The sequence below is a fragment of the Neovison vison genome, unplaced genomic scaffold, assembly GCF_020171115.1.
Source record: "Neovison vison isolate M4711 unplaced genomic scaffold, ASM_NN_V1 Scaffold_039, whole genome shotgun sequence".
Lineage (NCBI taxonomy): Eukaryota > Metazoa > Chordata > Mammalia > Carnivora > Mustelidae > Neogale > Neogale vison.
The window spans coordinates 1-21,920 of record NW_025334843.1 but is presented as its reverse complement, the minus strand read 5'-3'; the positions used below and the strand labels follow the sequence as shown (position 1 = coordinate 21,920).

Genomic DNA, 21,920 nt, shown 5'->3' with positions numbered 1-21,920 from the left:
AGCAAGCACACACTGAAATGGTTTCAGGCAATTATATCTAAAATACAACTTTAACAGTATGATCACACGAATCTTACAAGGTATCATTTATGACATCGATCTAACACTTTGATAAACAGCGTTTATTGTACAGAGGACTCTGAAGGAAGAAAAACGCGCACAGCCGTCCGTGCTTGTTACCACGGCTCCTCTGGCCTGCAATACTGAGAAGGCGGAATGTGTCTGGCACAAAAATAACCCCTAGGAGTCACGAATTAGAAAAACAACACTTTTAAAAAAGATTTTTACTTTTCTGGTAGAAATATAAAAACTGTGGTTTATGGGGAGGAAATTAAACAAAAGAAAAAGTCCAATCAATTGTAGAAGTGGTGGCTTTAACACTTGAAGTTCTGTACCTCAAACCAACTTGCTGACAGCAGTATGTGTTTAAAATCTAAATATAAATAAACGGGCAGCGCTGCCCAAACAGCAGCACAGTACGAGCAACTTACATAACGCTGCGGCGTTCTCTCTGCAGAAGTGAGACTGCTTCTCGGCAACCCCGCCGGGAACGCGTGCTGGAGAGCTTCACGGGGTGCTGCAACCCACAGAACATCAACCTGCCAAGTCGGGGCCGTCCGCAACACCACCATTTACATGTACCCAAACTGATTTGTTTTAAAAACAAGTGGGTGCAGAGGCAGGAGTACAGAACAGCCATTATGTCGTCTTCCTGAAACCCTTTAGAATAGGGTAGATATTTTCAAATGCTTCATAAATTTCCGCTCTGACTTTAGCACCTATGAAGACAAGTTGGAGTCAGAAAAAGCTTTTCTTAACACGTTAACGAGGTAAACTGACTTTAAAACCGCAAGCACAATTCTCTCCATTAGCAGTTAAGACACCAACATTAAAACATTAATGAGGGAATCCCTTGTCACAAAGCTGTTTTTGTTTTTAAAGTACTGTTTTCCTAAAATGGATTTTTAAAACTGTTAAGAACTGTGCCCTGGATGGCTGCAGTTCCCTCAGCAGCTCACATGTGACCAGGGTCAGTCCCTGCATCGGCACGTGACCTGAGCAGCTCGTGACCCAAGCGCGCAGAAGGAGTAACCAAACCACCTTCTCCCACTCACTGCCTTCAAGCAAATTCTTCTGAACCTTCGCCCGTTGTCTCCAAATGGCACTGCTGATGAATCTCAAAGTTCTACTGGAGGGTTTCCAACTTAAAATGTCATCTCTTAACGGAGGTAATGGCCACCTTCCCTGCCCTCCCCACTACAGGTCTTGCTGTGGTCTCCTTTCCCTGCTCTCCCTTGCCTTGGTGGATACGTTTCTCATCAGACTGTCCGGGTGGAGGAGAACAAAGGGGCAAAGGCATCTGTCTATACCACTTGCTAGCCACCTGTCCCCAATCTGTGAAACTACTCAGCACTGAGAAAATGCTGTTCTTGAAATTCTTTCAAACCTTCAGACACTACTTTCTGTTGCAACTTACCTGTTAATACAACTTTTCCAGAAACAAAAATAAGAAGAACAATTCTGGGTTTGATCATTCTGTAGATTAAACCAGGAAATAATTCTGGCTCGTAACTAGGAGGAAAATGGCAAAAAACAGTTTAGAAATTAAAAGCTGTTCATGCTTTAGGGCAAAATGAGGACCGGCACAGGGAAAATACTGACTAAGCCACAGACTCACTGGGAGGTGAACTTAAGGGCAGTAAGGGCCATCTGTCGTCAGCACTTGAAGATCTATCTCTAATGAGTCTGGATCTTCTGATGTAAGTGAACATGAGACCTTCAGGTTTATGCTCTGCAGTGTCTTACCTTATCAAGGGTCATGAGTGGCATGTCTGATTCGAACCCAGCAGCCTCATTTTCCCAGTTCAGACAGACTGAACCAGTTATAATATGTGTGATTAACCTAGTGGGAAATGCAGAACAGGCTTCCCTGAGGAAGGTACACTTGGGCGGACATCTGAGAAGTTTCCTAGGTGAAAAGTGCAACAGGAGGGTGCCAGGTATAAAACTGAAAAACAAAAGCCTTTGTCCAAGAGGGGCAGGGCAAGTCCGAGGGGCGCAGGGAGCAAGAGGCTGGAAAGGTGGGCAGTGGCCTTGTAAGTGGCAGGGAAAATAAGAGCAAAGAATATTCATTTCAGTCAAGTTTATACTTTGCTGGTAGAGCTCATATACTGTTCAGCAGAAGAAATTAAAAAAAAAACTGGGGATAAAAATTGACAGAAGAGGTTATAGATTTAATTAATGCATTTAAAATGCACTGATTGAGCAATAAAATAACAGGGAATCAATTTCATCCCAGTCAAGGAGAATAATCGATGTTAATAAGTGAAACGGGAAGCAGGAGAATGGTAAGAATAATACGTTTTCCAAGACATAAGGAAGAAACCTCAACATTAAGTACATTTGTCACTACATCATCTGAGCTTACATACTGTCTGTTTTGCATGTTTTATCATGAACAGTGTTTACACAGATTACAAACCAACTGTTGCCACAGGCAGTCCATTTCAGACTCACCTGCTAAACTGCTGGTGGGTCAGCACAAGGCCTTCTAACCTTATAGGGAACTTCACATCACAGCTCCCCACCATGTTCTGAATCTTGAAGTCCAAGAACTTGGCTGGAAAACCTAACTTCTGTACGACTCTGGCATATTTCCTCGCTGCCAGTCTAGACTGTTCTTCACTAGGGAAAGGAAAAAGTGAGATAGTCATAGTCAAAGCCACAAACATGAATAACTTATGAAAAGGCCAAACTAGAAAAGCTTATTTTTTAAAAAACTGAAAAACGGCACCCTCCGTTAAGAGGAAGAGAAAATAACAGAAGACATTAACTATTTTATTATAAAGTACTCCTGTGTCCTTGACAGAAAATTGCAGACTTACTCCATATGACTGATACGCCCAAAAGTAGCGCATCATATCTCCACCACTATCATGAGTATTCCTGTATTATACCCCACAACCCTGAGATGAAAATTAACAACTTCATTTTGACAGGAAATCCTCATCTCTGATGCGATTTGTACGTGACGAATGCATACACTAATTCTATCCTCTTTTATGTCAAATCTCTCACTATCCATTCTTATTACTCATCAGTTGGATAAAACTATGGCTTAGCAGTGCAGAGCCTACGTAAGAAAAGCAAAATAAAAGCAGTAACACCATCGTGAGCAAAAGACCCTCAAGTGCAGGGTCACAGGAATGACAAAAATTCAGCACACATATATGCAATGCTTTTTTTTTTTTCTGGAGTAAAATAAATTTATTTGCAGTTTCCTATTTCACTAAAAGAAACTAGACACACACTATTCAGCATGTAGCAAAGGGATAAAGAGGGCTGAACGGTGCACATGAAAAGCATGTCTGGGAAAGAAAAACTGCCTAGAATTGACTGATACACCAAAAGTTTTCAATTCTCCATCCAGGGGAAACAAGTCTCCTAACTGAAGACTTCTGTGAAAGCCAGGGATGGACCCGCATCTTGCCTTCTGAAAAAACTCAGAGACCAGGAACCACAACGTCCGCAACAACGGCTTCCCTTCATCAAATAAGCAAAGGCATCCACTGTCCCCTCTGTGTGTGGACAACTCCAAGGCATAGGAATTATCTTTTATTTCAGAAGTTTAGTTTCCTTCATTTGTTCAAGCTTTACGACGCTGATGTATCTACTCCTCCCTCAAACACCGCCTTCTACCAGTTACACGGCGTCTGCTCCGCAAGCCTTAGAGTCAAGGCCCGAAGCGTTAACCTTCACAGACAGGATCACTCTGAACAGGTGCAGAGCACAGGCAACACCCCTTGTCTGGAAAGGAGACACTCGTTAAGACCTGCACAACCCCACCCTCCTGGGTAGAGGCAGACGGCCTATAACAAGGGGCAGCAGGGCTCTGTGGCCAACGCACATGGGGCTGCCCTGCTGCCAGGACCCAGCCCATCTGGACCCCCTCACACCGTCAGCTCTGAGATTTTGTGGTTCCTGACCAATTTTTTTTTTCACTTGGGGATGAATCTGTGCTATATATAAAATTTTTCACATACAGGAATCCTTAGTCATAGCTTGGATGTTACATTTTATCAAATATACATAAAATGCAACTGGATAATCATGGTAACATATGATCAGGAGAATGAACTCCTTAACCCTACCTCTTGGCTCCTGTGCACACCATCTTCCCAGAACTGAATATCAGTGCAGTGGTTCGGGGCTCTCTTATTCTCATGATTACAGCAGCAAATCGCTAAAAGGGTCAGAGACAACCGTCAATAAGGCCAACTGCTGATTTCCTTTAGAAGAACAATGACAAACACACATACAGAGTCACATACGGAGTTCTCGTAAGGTGCGACACGTGTTCGCACACAGGCTTCCATCACAGCATCACGCAGGCTTTTTGCACAGGGAGCAGAATGAACGGTGGCTACTAAGTAAGCCGAGCCAAGGTCTGCACACTCTCTCACAGACATCGCAACAAGTAGCAGCATTTGTGGGGTGCCTGTGACACAGGCAGTAAGGCAACCAGCTCTTAGTTTCAGCTCAGGCAGTAATCTCAGGGGGGTTGTGGGATGGGGCCCCAAGTCGGGCTTCGGGCTGGGCGTGGAGCCTGCCTGGGAACTGTTCTCTCCCTCCCTCTGCACCCCCAATTAAAGGAAAGAAGTAATATTTGCAAAACGTTTTACTTATTACATCCTTAATAAATACCAGTACCTCTTCCTACCTTGTATTTGCCAGCTTGTAGAATTGTAACTTCTGTTTTATTAATGATTTTTTGGGCAGGTAGACTGATACACCTTCTCTACCTCCAGTGTGGGAGTAAATCAGATTACAAACATACCAAGATGTACTGAAATGACCTTGTGTTTCCAACTGGCTTTTAGAAACAGTATTAAAGAATCAACACTTACAAAATTCCAAATTAAGAAAAAAATCAAAGTTTTTATCTTTAATTTCTACTTTTTAAGCTTTAACAATGTTTTTATTGCTAACATTATAACTCAAGGGGAACACGTTTCATCCATGGATTGAATTAATTGCCTCCAATACTAGCTTAATTGATAAAAAGCAAAAAATAGCTTTCAAATAACTAAAAATTTTAATATCTGGTAAAGAAAAATTCATTTCTAATCAAGATGACTCTTCAACAAATTAGACGGCTTTAGCAATTTTAGTTTAAAACTGTGGTCCCCTGGGGTGCCTGGGTGGCTCAGTGGGTTAAGCCTCTGCCTTTGGCTCAGGTCATCTCAGGGTCCTGGGATGGAGTCCTGCTCTCTGCTCAGCAGGGAGCCTGCTTCCTCCCCCCGCCCCCGCCTGCCTCTCTGCCAACTTGTGATCTCTCTCTGCCAAATAAATAAATAAAATCTTCAAACAACAACAACAACAACAAACTGTAGTCCCCCCTCAGATTTCACCATCATGCAAAAATACTAGCACTTATTCTAATTTATACAAGTCCCAGGAAAGGCCTCATCATTTAGCACTTCTTAAATTCCCTCTACTGGTTTTTTCGATCAAACAGTATCAATTCACTGGAGACTATAAAACTGTAAAATTACATATTCAAAGTAAATAAAATGATAAATGATTAATTGCCCTAATGCTACCCATGCTACAGGCTGGGCACGATGGATAAACAGTTACTTCCAGACGTTAGTTACCCTGGGCTCTCGGACAAATCCTTATAAAAATTTTAATATTTAGATAATCTCTTAAGATAAAGATAAAAACACTGGTCAACAAAGTTTTTATTTGGTATTTACTTTTTTTAATATTCGATATAATAACGATTCAATTTCTTGGTGGAAGGACAATGCTGATACACTTGTTTACCATTTTAAACAATTAGAGAACAAGTATTTATCGTGCTCTGATGGAGAGACAGCAAGACATTTCTTGGTCATCTACCTTCTAATTTTCCTTGCATCTGTAAGTAACAACACTTGATTACTTTGGCTAAAAGTAGTAACTAATATGAATGGTAAAGACTATACCAGACACAACAGGCAACAAATATATACTGTACCTTCTTATTAAGGAAACTGTTACAGTTTTTTAATACCACAAATTCAACATATGTATTTTACTTAATATGCTGATATTACATTTCAAAGTGAAAGGTAAAATGGTTTAAATGATGAAAAAAGTTAAACAGTTCTGACTTTCCCTTTTTCTCCTTAGATTCTTACTCTAAATATTAAAAAAAAGAAGAAGAACTTTTTCTTCTTCTTCTTAGATACAAGTATCTTTGTGGTTTCCTAAATGGCCATTAGGTAACCATAAAGGTTTACTCTCATACCATAAAAAGGGGCTCTGAAACAACTAGCCATATTTGATATTCTCCATATTTTAATTAGCTCAACCAAGCTGACCAAAAAGTCTCAACAGTTAAATGAGCCATTTCTGTTCTTAGCCAGTTATGACAGCGATTTTTATTTTGGACCTTTCTACCTAGGCTACCTCTTTCTCACTTGTATATAAAAGACAAGGTTATATTTTAGAGATTTAGACACTTGCTCCAAGATCATTACTTAACATTTTTCTCAACACACAGCTCATCCAACTTAGCTATCTGCTATCACTGACAAACATACCCCTACACTTCTGTACTGCTTCGTCTGCTTCCTATATAACTGCGAAACAATGTTTGAATCTAAACCCAGCTACTTTACTTCCCTTCCCTTAAAAAAGAAAAATAAACTATTTTAATAAACTACCAAAATATACCTAAACCTGCCTCATTCTGACCGTTTTGCTCTGGTGATACACCCTAGAATGAGCCATTCAATAATGATTCAGATATTTAACATAATCAAGGTATACTTTATACTGATATAGTTGAACTTCTAAATATTATTATAAAATACAGTTACAATAGCTCATTCTACTAAAATAATTGTCTTACCAGAGGTTCATGAGTAAATATTAATAGTTAATAAGATCTAGGTTTATGTCATGAGCAAAATATTGAGTTTTCTATCTTCTCTGGCTATCTCCAATTAAAACATTAAACATAAATTAGTGACTTATTAGAAAAATCAGACTTCAGAAGGAAATACTGATTATAAGATTACACGGTACTCTAGGGAAAGAGGCGTCGCTAACTTATCAAACAGCAGCTGTTACTAGGGTTAGCCACCACTGACAACACAATAATATATAGATTTTCAAGTTGAGGAGGGAGGCAGAAATTTAGTCATTTTATTTCTCTGTTTTATTTAAATATCTCAAAATGGCTTGGTTCCACTCAAAATCATCTTCAAATTTTGATACATGTAGCACAGACATGTATGCATACAAACAAAAAGCCACCAAGAAGACAGAGACAAATATGTACATTGATTCAAACTTTACAAAAATATTAGCGAGGATACTTAACTTGAGAAGTTCAAAAGGATACTTCAGAAGCCAAGAAAAACTGTTATAGAGGGCAAAAGTCTGAACTCTCACTTAGATGTGATCTAGTAGCCAAACCAAAAACTTTAGATACGCTTAATCATAGTGTGTACATATTTCTCCCATTGACTGAAGCTTTCCTTCGTTAAAAGGCCAATGCTAAGAACAGTCCACATTTGCAAAAAGTTTTATTTTTTTTGGCCTAAAGTCTCAGCCCTAATGACCAGGTGAGTTACACCTCAAAATCCCCCCAAGTTCTCACCCTATGACGCTGTTCCTGAAAGACCTAGGAAAACTGGCCTGGCCCCCACTAACGGTCCACTAATTTTCTCTATGTTGGTCTTGTCGAGCACAGGTCTCCTCTGCTACTGGAAAGTGGAGTATTCCTGTGAAACCTTTTGTAAGCTGAAATGGAGTAAAGTGAGGAAACAATGACCATTCTGTAAAAACAAAAATTCTCCTCAGATGTCTTTCTGTTAGCAAAAACAGGTACTAAGGTCCATCTTTCATAAAAGCAAAGTGACTTAATGCAAACTTCTGGATAGCACGGGAAACTTCTACTGGTCAAACCAATGTCATATACAGAGTCACATACCCGCCTATGGGTTAGCCACACTTCCAGAGGAAACATCACCACACACATCTCTACATGACATACAGGGAGCAGACGGAGACACGAAAGAGACATCAGGGAAGTCGGCTCCAAGCTGCCTAGATGAAAGCGTTTCAGGCTCTCCTCCCTGAAACACTATTCACAAGCATCAGGATCAGAAGCATGGATTCCTGGCCCAGTTTGCGTGTACTGAGAATCCAAATGGCTGTGGGTTCTGCCTGAACACTAACCCACATCTACTAAAAGGCCTCCAGAAAGTGATGACTCCCGAAAATACAGCTTCCTCCCAAGACTTCTCTGAATCAAGGACAGCACAACAGACTTTGTATATTTACTGCCTTTCCTTTCTCTCACTTCTTCCCCTTGGTTTTCATCATTCTGTGCTGTGTCCAAAACGGTATGAGAACAGGATTTCACTTTGTGTATGAGATTTCTACCCTGACTGCGGAGTTCCCGGATTGTGGCTCAGACAACAAACGAAACCCCTCCGCCAACGATCACAAATTCATGGGCTAAAACAGAGCTGGCTCATGACACTGTCCTCAACTATTTACCGGCCAGCCAAGCGGTACTGGTACAATTGCTAGTAAGTGGATAAATACTGGGGGTGGGCAGGGGGGACGCAGAACAGAACAATCAATCACTTGAGATAAAAAGACTTCATTCCTAAAACTGACCCAACTGATTCCTGGGAGTTAATTCTTCAGTTAGGCATCAGAAAACTAAAACAAAACAAAACAAAACCTGGATATATGAAGTGAATTCCATTTATTTCTTAGGACACTTAAGATGCTTCTTACTCTTCGCTACTCTTCCACTGTCAAGTACCCAGATGCTAAAAGGCTGCCACTTGGCCCCTCTTTTCAAGGTGACATTCAAATAATGCCACATGAGACAAAGAGTAAAACCCTCCAAAGCGGGAACATGGGAGACATCAGGAAAGGAAACGGTGCCGACCTGGCAAAAATGAGAGGCACAAACCACACAATGACACATGTTACCCAGCCGGCCGGTCACAGATAATTCAGTTCAATTCTGAAGTTTTTCTTTTTCTTATATAAAACCTTATTCTTTGTTTGACAAAATAAATTTAGTATCAGCTCCCCAGGTAAGAAAGTAAATAGCATGCTAATAATAAATGTTCTCAACTTTAGGGGAACGGTCTTCTGCTGGGCCCTGTCCCGGAAGCCCTCCATCGGATCATCTTCTACATTCAAACACCTCACCTGTCTGCTCTGGTCCTCAAAGAATGTCCACTCGTCTGTGAATGCAAAGATGCACTGTTTTTTTTTTAGATTTTATTTATTTATTTATTTGACAGGCAGAGATCACAAGTAGTCAGAGAGGCAGGCAGAGAGAGAGGAAGAAGCAGGCTCCCCACTGAGCAGAGAGCCTGATGCGGGGCTTGATCCCAGGACCCTGAGATCATGACCTGAGCCGAAGGCAGAGGCTTTAACCCACTGAGCCACCTGTACTATTAAAAAACAAAACAACAACAGCAAAAACACCAGCTTATCCACTAGTGCAGAGTCTTACCATGTACTCAGGCTGCTACCTTAACAACAAAAATCCTACAGGTATGTTATCCCACAATCTTTTTACTACAAAAAGTTTAAAAGTTATACTAATTTTAGAAAAATATAATAAACTCCCTTGTACTTACCATCCAATTCTGAAAATTATTAACTTCTGGCCAACCCTGTTTCATCCAAATGCCCTTCCCCAATTCTCCAACTCGCTTATTTTGAAGTAGATTCCAGAAAGCCTATCATTCCATTCTACACAGATTTCAAAACATAAATGCAATCACACTACATATTTTGTTCTTTAATGTCACAGGATCCCCATCATAACGCATAAGTAAATTTTAGTAGTTTAACATGTAGACTGCTATTACTCTAGGGTCTCTCACATGGGGACTCTTCAATAAAAAAATTTAAAAAATATATGCATTTTGCTGTAATTCCTCATTTTGTTGGTACCAACAAATGTAGGCATGACACAAACATTTTGGTTTAGGGACCTTTAACAGTAAACTCCGGTATTATTACAGTTTAAAATACATAAAAATCGCTCTGACCTTGGGATTATACTCAGCATTTCGGGCACGAAGTGCAATGGTCTTTAGGTCAAGCTTACAGCCAAGATTCACGGTGGATACAATATTTCTGCAAGAAATTTGAAAAGAAAACATGACCATTTATTTAACTTTTATAGGTTGAGATGTTAGATAATTATCTAGAAATTTGATTCTTTTACTAGAACAAATTTAATTATATTAAATGTATTTCTTTAAACTGTTGACATTTATTGAGTGTTTGCCACACACCGTGGCCAGCATCTTACACAGTTAGCCACTTAATACTTACACTGCACTATGAAGTAGTAACTGTTAATATTCACATTTTCAGGGGAAGATGCAGAGGCTTAAATGGGGCTACCTTGTGCCAGGTAAGTCAGGATTTGCGCTCACCCATCCCTAGAGCCATGCCTTAGCCTTCTGAACGAGGTCCTGATGAGCCCTTGGAATGAAACTAATTGCCCTTAAACCGTCTTGCGCTGAGGAGGAACATCACCATCCTGTGAAGACTGATTCCAGACGGCAAATACACCTCCAGTTGTTTCTAGCTCATTGCTGCTTTTGATTCTTTTCCTGACCTGTCAAAATGCAATACTCTGAAAACCTGATGGCTCACCATTTGGTTGGATAAGAGGACAGCTGGGTACCTTAATACACAATTGTTAAGAGCCATTAGAATGATCAATCCAATGAATGTTTTCATTTCTACATCACCTGCTTCCTTCCAATCAACTTTATATACACACCTACCTTTGGCATTTCTCTCCTTACAAACGGAATCAGGTAGTCATACGATTGCTACATGTATTTTTTTTTAACCAACAGCAGTGCATAAGGGTGAAACTTCTCCGTATGCCCAACACTTGCTATACTGTTCTTGACAGCAGCCATCCTAATGGGTATGAGGTGGTAACTCACTGCAGTTTTGATCTGCATTTACATAAACAATGTTTAGCGACCTCGAGCGCCCTTTTATGTGCTTATTGGCCATTCACGAATTTTCTTTGTAGAAATGTCTATTCCAGCCCTTTGCCCATTTTGCAGTCAGGCTCTTTGTTTTTTTGTTGTTCAGTTTTTAGTTCTCTAAATATCTGGATAATCATCATTTATCAGATACACAATTTGCAAGCATTTTCTCCCACTTTGTGGTTTGCATTTTTACTCTGTGAACAGTATCTTTTGATACACAAGTGTTCAAAATTTTCATGCAGTCCCATTTATCTATTTTTTTCTGTTGTTATCTGTGCCTTTGGAGTCACATCAAAGAAAATACTGCCAAATCCAAAGTCATGAAGCCTTTGTCCTACGTTTTGTGCAGAGTTTTATTGTTCTGAGTCTTACACTGAAGTCTCTGATCTACTTTTAATTTTTTTGTTTTTTATATCCAAAATCCTGTCATCTTGATTCATGGTGCTTTTAGAGCTGCCTCTGCCTAAAAGGAAGGCTTTTCCTCCTGTGGACTGACAGAGGACAGTGGAGCAGTTGACACAAAGCTACCATTTATGGGTGACTAAAGACAGTGGTGATTTTGTAGCATCCCAGGTACTTCATGGCCATGAAGTAGGAGCTGGGGCTCTGCACCAGGAGCTTCTTCTTGTACTTCCTCTTCTCTTCTGGGGTTGGGTAAAGGAGGTCCTTCATGACAGGCATGTTCTTATGGGGAGGCTGCCGCCATAGTTTCTGAATGTGGTGTTAGTTAAGGGCCCAACTTCATTCTTGTGCATGTGGATATCCAGTTGTCCCAGCACCATTTGTTGCAAAGACTATCTCCTCTATTGAACAGTCTTGGTACTCTTGACAAAAATCATTTGACCATATATGCAAGGGTTACTTCTGGGTTCTCTGTTCTACTGCATTGGTCTAAATGTCTGTGTCTATGCCAATACCATGCTGTTTTGATCACTGTAACTTTGTAGTAAGTTCTGAAATTAGGAAGTATCAGTGTCCCAGGCTGTTCGTTTTCAGCATTGTTTTGGTTATTCAGGGTCCCTTGGGATTCCATATGAATTTCAGCCTGAGTTTTTCTATTTTGCAAAAAATATCACTGGGATTTTGATAGGGATAGCACTGAATACATAGATTCTTTTGGGTAATATTAAGCGTTTGACAATATAAAATCTTCCAATCTATGAACATGAGATGTCTTCCCACTTATGCAGGTCTTCTTAATTCAGCAATGTTTTATAGTTCTCATCATAGGTCTTCACATCCTTGGTTAATCTAATCCTTGAGTATTTCCTTCTTTTTGATCATGTTGTTCATGGAATTGCTTAATTTCCTTTTTATATTGTTCACTGTGTACAGAAATGCAACTGACTCTTGAGTGTTAACTTTGTAGCTTGCCACTTTTCTCAATAAATTCACTTTTTTTTTTTAAAGATTTTATTTATTTATTTGAGAGAGAGACAGTGAGAGAGAACATGAGTGAGGAGAAGGTCAGAGAGAAGCAGACTCCCCGTGGAGCTGGGAGTCCGATGCGGGACTCGATCCCAGGAATCCAGGATCATGACCTGAGCCGAAGGCAGTCGTCCAACCAACTGAGCCACCCAGGCGTCCCAATAAATTCACTTATTAAATCGAATACTTTTTTGTGGAATCTTTACGATTTTCTATGTGTAAGATCATAACATCTGCAAAGAGATAACTTTACTCCTTCCTTTCTACTCAGGATGCCTTGCATTTCTTAGGACTCCTCCAACTAGAACTTCCAGTAATCTAAGTGCCTTATTCCTGATCTTATAAGAAAAGCATTTCTCCAAAAACAATTAAATCTGAATATAGGCTTGACTCTAAAAAAAAAAAAAAAAAAGAAAAGAAAAGAAAAAAAAAGAAAAGAAAAGCATTAAGTCTTTCAACATTGAGTATTAGGCTTGCTGTGACGTTTTACATATGGATTTTATTAAGTTAAGATATTTTCCATCTTTTCCTATTTTGTTGACTGTTCTTATCATGAAAGGTGTTGAATTTTGTCCGTTCTTTTTCTGCATCAACTGAGACGATCACTTTTCTTCATTTCATTGTTCTGGCGTATTACACTGGTTGATTTTTGTATGCTGACCCACCCTTGCATTCTAAAAATAAAAATCCCACTTGCTCACGGTGTATAATACATTGCTTAATGATGTTTCCTAGCGGGACACCTGGGTGGCTCAGTTGGTTAAGCAGCTGCCTTCGGCTCAGGTCATGATCCCAGCGTCCTGGGATCGAGTCCCACATCGGCCTCCTTGCTCGGCAGGGAGTCTGCTTCTCCCTCTGCCTCTGCCTGCCTCTCTGTCTGCCTGTGCTCGCTCTCTCTCCCTCTCTCTCTCTCTCTCTGACAAATAAATAAATAAATAAATCTTAAAAAAAAAAAAAAAAAAAAAAAAAGATGTTTCCTAGCATTTTGTTGAGGACTTCTCCATCAATGATCACGGAGATACAGGTCTGTAGATTTTTTTTTTTTTTTACAGTGTCTTTGGCTTTGGTGTCAGCACAGTGCTGGATTCACTGAATGTGTTAGGAAGCATTCCCTCGTCAGTTTTTTTGGAAAAGTTTGAGAAGGATTGGTGTTAGTTCTTCTTTAAGTGTCTGCAAGAATCCTCCAAAGCGGGCGCCTGGGTGGCTCAGTGGGTTGAGCCGCTGCCTTCGGCTCAGGTCATGATCTCAGGGTCCTGGGATCGGGTCCCGCATTGGGCTCTCTGCTCTGCAGGGAGCCTGCTTCCTCCTCTCTCTCTCTCTGCCTGCCTCTCTGCCTACTTGTGATCTCTCTCTGTCAAATAAATAAATAAAATCTTTAAAAAAAAAAAAAAAAAAAGAATCCTCCAAAGCCATGTGGTCCGAGGCTTTTCTCCTGCTTTACCATCCCCCCAGAATCCTTTCTTTCCTTTTCTAAGTTTATTTATTTCAATCATCTCTATACCCAACACGGGCTCAAACTCACAACCCTGAGATCAAGAGTCACATGTTCTTTCAACTGAGCCAGCCAGGCTCCCCTTAAAAACATATTCTTACATATTAATTATTTATCCCAATTCTTCATAAGCCTCTAAGATTTAGAGGCCATTGGATTCCCACCCAGAAGAGCTCTTAGTTGATATGGAAACTCAGGAATGTGGCTGACTAGATGCTCTGTAGAGTATCAGAAAGTTTAAGGTGCCGGCAAGAAACAAATACCCCATCACAACTAGTCATAATTTGATTTAAACAAGAGGTGCAAAGTTAAATGCCCACAAGACCCAAACAAGTATGCAAGACAACAGGAAGTGGTGTTGACAAAGGTGAATTCACAAGTGATTATCTCTCTAAATCAGTAAAATGCAAAGTGTCTGATTTTTAAAACTATGTCAGGTCAAACACCCGAGGCAAGATCTGGATAACAGGATCCATAAGTAAATATTACTTAGCTCTAAAAATGACCAGAGATGGCTTACAAGAAAACTAGACGATGTAGTTATTGCAAATGACCCTTCATTTCGGCAGTAAGTTTTCCAAAACCAAAAGCTATGTACTTCTCATTGACAGACACATGAAAATATCTGCATGTTTTTCCTAATTTTTTTTCCTACTCCCACCTACCCCACACCCAATTCGGTTACATAGAGAACCCATTTCATTTATGTAGCAAAGTCCATTCAGGAAAAGAAAAGACATCCTCAGCTCATGGAAAGGACACAGCTCTCCAAAGAGTTATATGCAGCCCTCATAATAACTGATGGCGACAAACACGGATCACCACGAACTAACAAAAACTAAGTCACTCATCTTCCCTTCCCAGAAACTGAAAACTTGACAAGGGAAGGACACTACACAAGGCTTGATTCACCCGATCAGCCACAGGGCAATGCCTGTAACAACTGGGTAGCCTGTGTATTTGGCCCAAAATCATAAACACAAGCTACCAAATGTCTGAAGATGTCGTGCGAGTCTTTTACTGAAGGGACTGACTCACTAAGGCAGCTTAGCATCCCTTTCTCAGGAGAGAGAGCGCATGTATTCTTAATCGTTAGCATACGATTAATTAGTCGTCAGCATACGATTACCACCGGCGCTACATCCCTCCACAAGCTCATCCACCCGAGAACAAGGAAGAGCAGCGCCCAGCCGAGGCGGCCTTCGAGGGCGGGAGGAGACACACGGAGTACTCACTGCAACTGCGGCACGATCCCCGAGCTCTCAGAGGCGGGTGTGGCAGGGGTAATGGGGGTCATGGGGGTCACAGGGGAGGGATACAGCGGAGTGGTGCCCGGCAAGGGTGCAGTGGTAAGAGTCTGGGAGTGGAAGAGCTGTGGTGTCTGGCCCGAGGCCCCCGGGGCGGCCTGCTGGGAGGTGGACTGCTGAACCGCCGCCACTGCCTGCTGCTGCTGCTGCTGCTGCTGCTGCTGCTGGGCCTGCTGCTGGGCCTGCTGCTGCTGCTGCCTTTGCTGCTCCTCCAAGAGGGAAAGGCTGTTGGTGTTCTGGATAGGCTGCGGAGTCAGTCCTGTGCCATAAGGCATCATCGGACTGAAGATAGGGATTCCAGGAGTCATGGCACCCTGTGGAAAACCAGGAGAACAGTACAGTCAGGCCAGCTGGGACTGGGTGTTTCCGGCACGTGTGCAGTAGAGGAGGAGGGGAAACGTATGAGGACAGATGCCTTCGAGTATCAATGGGATTATGATGCCTTAGTAAGAAGGCATTTGCTGTTCTCATACGTATCACTTTCCTCTTCACCATAACGCAGTAGGTAAAAGCTTAGTATCTGGGATCAAACCCAGGTGTGAAATCCAACCCTGCAACTTACTACATGTGAAAACTTGAGGAAGTTGCTTAGCCCTTCAGGCATATCCACAGGATAATGTTCTGATACCGATAGAGAGAATAAAGGAAACAACTAGAGTGACTCCCCATCTGTGTTTAAACTGTTACCCTAGTATACTGCCTGGCTAGTTCCCTGTTCACTTTCAAGGGATCTGTCCAAGTTTGGATGATTATTATAGGCTCACCCTAGAGATGCCTCTTAACTAATTCAACACAATGACAGGCACAAAGAAAACACTTAAGTGTTAACAACAATAATGACAATTATCCGAATACTCTACAAAAACGTGGGTCATTTGCTCTCCAAGAAGTTTAAATCAAGAAAACCCAATACTGTATTGTTCTGTTAGAACAAGTGCTTAACTTTTGCAGACACTGTTACATTTATTAACTCTGGGAAAGGGGAAAAACAGATGCTGTTCTTCCCACATTAAGGAAAAGAGAACTGACACCAGGAGACAAAGCTAAATGACTTTCCTGAGACCACAGATCTCCCTAGTGGAGAAGCCACACTCACAGCTACGTTCTCCTGAGATCCAGTCCAAAGCACTAACCAGACACCGAAATCCATGGAGCCCACGGGGCCTGCAGAGCTTGTGACTTCATGGACCTCTTAAAACTATACCCAATATTTTGGCAAGAAGGGATCCATAGTCTTCATTAGATTCTCACATGGGGGCAAGATCCGAAAGACAGCCTAACCCTTTCCCACTTCTACCACTTTATCTGGCAGAACACACAAACCAAAACTGTCTAAGATATTTACATTGAACTGTTTAACCAGCATACTGGAAGGAAGAATGAACGTATACCGCAGCCCTAATAGTACAGACATTATTCTGCTGCGTCTAACACTTAGGTCTAGAAAATACTGGCAAGAAAATATTCAGGTTCCGTTACTTTGAAAAGATTAAGGTTTTTTAAAGATCTGCCTCTTTACATCACATATACAAATGAACACAGAATGGACCACAGACATACATGTAAATGGACTTCAGAAAAAAAAGAATAGCTTCTACTCTCTGAAAGACATCACTAAGAAAATTAACAAGTAAGCCACACCACAGACTGAGGGAAAATATCTACAATACCTACCCCTGAGAAAGAACCCATACCTACAACACATGAAGAGCAAATACACGTCAATAAAAGATAGACAAGCAATCCAATAAACAAACAGGCAAAAGATGAGGAGGACATTCTACAAATGAAGGCATGTGATGGGCCAATAAGCACTTGAGAAGATGCTCAAGACTGTTAGCCACCAGGAAAATGCAAACTGAAATCACGAAGAAATACTACCAAGCAACCACCAGAATGGTGAAAAGTTAAGGCCTCGGGTGTCAGTGAGGATGTGGAACAACCAGAACTCTCACACGCTGCTGGTGGAACTAGGACATGGTCTGACACCTTCTTGTAAAGTGAAACATACACTTACCATATGACCTAGCAATCCCGCTCCTAAGTGTTTACCCACGAGACACAGAAACAGTATACACAAAGCCTGTTCACAAATGTTTACAGCAACTTTACTGATAAAAGCCTGACCTAGAAGCCCCCCGAATGTCAGCAACTGGAGAACGGATACACAAAAGGTGGTACATCCACACAACCGAGTACTATTTGACAATGAAAAGGAATCTGCAGACATACGGACATTATATTGGGCAAAGAAAACAGACACACACAAAAGTACATCCTGATATGATTCCATTTGTATGAAACTCTAGGCAAAACTCTCTTTAGCTGTGAATCAGCAGATCAGATGTATATTTTGCATACACAATTATCAAAACACTTAAAATAGATGTTTCTAAATATGAAAATCATATTTAAGGTTAATTTTTTATTTAAAAATCTTTTATTTAAATTCAATGAATGAACACACAGTGTGTTATTAGTTCTGGAGGCAGAGTTCAGTGACTCATCGTTGCATACAACACACAGAGCTCATTACATCACGTGCCCTCCTTAATGCCCCCACCCACCTCCCCTCTAGCAACCCTGTGTTTCCTAGAGTTAAGAATCTCTTGGCTTGTCTCCCTCTCTGATTTCATCTATTTTATTTTTCCCTCCCTTCCCCTATGACCCTCTGTTTTGTTTCTTAAATTCCACATATGAGTGAGATCATATGGTAACTGTCTTTCTCTGACTTATAGACTGTATTTTTCTTTAGTTTTTTTTAATTTATTAGAAAGCACAAGTAGGAGGGGTAGAGGAAGAGGGAGCGCAGATCCCAAGCAGACTCCACACCAAGCCCAGAGTCCAATATAGGGCTCCATCCCACAACCCATGAGATCACGACCTGAGCTGAAACCAAGAGTCAGACCCACCACCAACTGAGCCACCCAGCACCCACAAATAACCTATCTACTTTTAAAAAAAATGTAACAGGGACGCCTGGGTGGCTCAGTGGGTTAGGCCGCTGCCTTTGGCTCAGGTCATGATCTCAGGGTCCTGGGATGGAGTCCCGCGTCGGGCTCTCTGCTCGGCAGGGTGTCTGCTTCCTCCTCTCTCTCTCCCTGCCTGCCTCTCTGCCTACTTGTGATCTCTCTCTGTCAAATAAGTAAATAAATAAATCTTTAAAAAAAAAAGGTAACATTTTGGGGGCACCTGGGTGTGAGCTCAGTCAGTTAAGCAGCCACCTCTTGGTTTTGACTCGGGTCATGATCTCAGGGTCATGGGATCGAGCCCAGCACAGGGCTCTGCGCTCAGTGCAGAGTCTGCTGGAGATTCTCCTCCTCTCCCTCCCCATACCTCTCTCTCTCAAATAAATAAAATCTTAAAACAAAACAAAACAAAAAGGTAGATGTTATTTGGAAACTTAAGCATAAAAGAGAACGATAAAACCAGAATATAACCTGGTGAGAGTTACTTTCAAAATCAAAGACCCAATAATCAACATTTCATAAATGTTTATGGAAAAATTAAGATTTATAGACAGATATATATTTTAACTCCCAAAATTAAATACTGCCATGCCTACTCAAAGCCTAATAGAACTTCTCAAGAAAGTAAGAGAAACATAAAACCATATAAATCCATTTTCAACAATAAATGGTTAAATTCCTTCCTTCCTTTTTACAAGGGCTCTAATAATGCGGATTCTACCCCATCTACTCCCGCCCCCCCCCCCGCCCCCCCGGCTGTATTACCTGAGGGGAGGCCAGGCCCTGAGCATAAGGCGGCAGACTGTTGTTCTGATCCATGATGTTCACCTTCTTCTGGGAAAATCAAGTACCTCTGCACTGGAACTCGCCTCGGCATTCAGTCTTTTCCTAGAGCATCCCCAGTCCACGCTTCTTAGCAACTTCCTCAACTGCTTACATTATCTTCATGTACATCAACAAACAGTAATCTGCTCGGAAAAAAGTTCAAAGTTTAATGTAAGAATACAGGCAAGCTGTACAGTCTTATAAACCAGTTTCACAATTACACAAAAACTAGAAAAAAACAATGAACCTAGTTTGCAATATTTTTTCTAACTTTATAATGCTGAAATGTTATTTTTTTCTATGTTTACTGTGATGGTATGTAGAACGACCAATAGAACAAAAATTGTTTTATTACATGTTTAAATACTTAAGACTGTTCAAGATTAAGGTGTCATAATCGATGTTAAAAACCTTTAGGGAAAAGATATCCAGGGAAAACAAATTCCTAAGCAAACTGTCATATCTGAGTAGAAATATTTACTGAGCACTGTATCAGTGCTATTAGACATTTTATATTCTCCACAATGTCTTGGGTGTTAAGTTCAATAAATACTGAATTGGATCCAATACATTTTGACCGTTCATTGATCTACTAATTTAATAGAACACTGTAATAGAAGCTGTACAGACCCCAAAATAAATAAAACATGTTTTTACACACGTAGTAACTTGAGCTCTTCAAAACCTGTAAATACAAACTGTGTTCTGTCTAGTTTTCCTTAACTCGTTGTCTCTTTACTAGCTGCACATTTTTTCTTTTAGACAAAAAAAAAAAAAAACAAAACCAAGCGACTACCTTTTGTTGAGTTTAGTTCAGATGGATCGTTAACTTGCTATGAGAACTGATAGCATCAAACAGGACTGGCTGATGAACACATCACCAGCACCACCCAGGGGCGCCTGGGGGGCTCAGAGGGTTAAGCCTCTGCCTTCAGCTCAGGTCTTGATCTCAGGGTTCTGGGATCCAGCCCCGCATGGGGCTCTCTGCTCAGCGGGCAGCCTGCTTCCCCCCACCCTCTGCCTATATGTGATCTCTGTCAATAAATGAAATTTTTTTTTTAAAAAAAAGCAGCATCTAGTTATCACATAGTAAGCACAGGATAAATGTTAGCTATTATTATTTCAGTTTAAACATTATTATCTAATAAGATATTGTCACATGTAAAAACTTGCTGGTCTCAAAGTTACATGTTACAAATCAAAGACACATCAAGCATGTGTTGGTACAAACCGAGCACTCAGACATTTCTTGAACAAATGAAAGAATCAGACAATCACTTTGAGAGGACAAAGGACCCAAAGACTATATATCCTACATACCCATCACTGAAAAAAAAACAAACAAAAAAAAGAGAGAGAGAGAGAGAGAGAGAGAGAAAAGAAAAAAGGGAACACCCTCTTCCGAAAATGTCAGATACAAGAGAATTATACTTTTAAAACTGTTGTCCTACAACCGAAGTGCTTCAAGTAAGGGCACGGTAAGGGCACGGCCGTCAGCATCAAGCTCAGTCCGGAGGCAGTCAAATACCCGCGGCCGGACGGACATTCCGGCAGCAGAGCGGCCTACGGAGCGCAGCCGGCCGCCGCGGACACCCTGCCCGGCGCTCTGAAGCCGGGCGTCTTCGCACAGCTCGGACCGCGTCACCGCGTCCGGCGGGCCGCTGAGCAGAAACTCGCGCATCAGACTTTCGGGCCAAAGATCACCGCAGGACGACAGGACTCCAGAGCGCGCGGCCCGCGAGACCCAAGCTCAGGACCCGCACGTGCGCGTGAAAAGGTGCCCTTCGCCGCGGGCCGGGCTCGTCTGGGCGGACCAAACTGACCGCAGGCGACGCTCCGTGAAGGCGGTCCCCGCTACGGCCCAGACCCAACAGCAGACGCGCGAGAGACGTCCCCAGACGCCGAGGCCCCGGCCCCGCCCGGCATCGCGACCCTCCGCGCGGGGAACGCGCGGCGCTGGGCCGGGGCGGCGCTGGGCTGGGGCGCGGCGTGCGGGCTGCCGGGAGCCGGGCGCTCGCCGCGCCGACCGCACGCCTTTCCCGCCGGAGCACGTCCTCCGCTCCCGCTCACGGCGGCCCCCGCAGCGCCCACTTATCCCTCAAACACTCAGCGGCGTGCGGGACGCGCTCCTTTCCCGCAGGCTGACGCCGCGAGCAATCGCCGACCGGGAAGCCTCGAGCCTCCCGGCTCCCGGCGTGGGCGCACCTCGGTCGGGCGCGCTCTTCCGCGCCGGGCGCCCGGCGACCCGTCCGGATTCGGGAGCCGCGCCGCCGGGGTCCGCACCGCTAGGCCTGCGAAGGCCCGGGCTGCTGCCTCCCCTCGGCTCTCCCGCGCCCGAGGGCCGCGGCACTGCTGCGGGCGGCCGGGCAGGCGGGCACCGGCCGGGCTCCACCTGCCCTCCGGCCGCAGGCTGTGCGGCGCTGCTCGGCCCGGGCCTCCCGGAGCCCGGCGCTCCGACGACGGACGCCGCCTCCGAGGCACAGCCGCTGAGGGCACCGGGGCAGCAGGCCGGGCCGGGCGGGCGGCCGGTAGAGGCCGGAGCGGCGGCGGCTCGAGCCCGAGGAACGTCCCCCTCCCCCCGCGGCCTGCGCGCCCGCTCAGCGTCCCCCCGCCCCCCGCCCCGGGCGCTCGCTGCACGGTCGCCTCTGCGCGAATTCCCCGGCAGAGGAGACGCTAAAGCGGCCGTTACCTGAGCCCCGCACAGACCACCGCAGGCCCGCGGAAACGAAGCTGAGCCGCGGGCGGCCCAGGCGCCCGCCACGGCGACCCTTTCCGACCCGGCCGAACTTCTGGCGCGCGCTGATGATGTCACTTCCGCCAGTTCCAGCCTCGGCCTCCGCAGGCG

At 43.1% G+C, this 21,920-nt stretch overlaps 1 protein-coding gene across 1 annotated transcript; it reads right to left on the bottom strand.

The window, feature by feature from the left end:
* Nucleotides 1–269: 269 nt before the first annotated feature.
* On the bottom strand, nucleotides 270–21,863 carry LOC122897956 (TATA-box-binding protein). Its single transcript, XM_044236126.1, has 8 exons — nucleotides 21,765–21,863; nucleotides 19,016–19,218; nucleotides 15,210–15,595; nucleotides 10,086–10,173; nucleotides 4,152–4,243; nucleotides 2,518–2,685; nucleotides 1,478–1,572; nucleotides 270–779 (listed from the first exon to the last, which is right to left on the bottom strand). Exons 2-8 carry the CDS (start codon nucleotides 19,067–19,069, stop codon nucleotides 700–702), a joined length of 963 nt encoding a protein of 320 aa, XP_044092061.1. The 5' UTR covers nucleotides 19,070–19,218; nucleotides 21,765–21,863; the 3' UTR covers nucleotides 270–699.
* Between the last annotated feature and the right edge of the window lie 57 nt (nucleotides 21,864–21,920).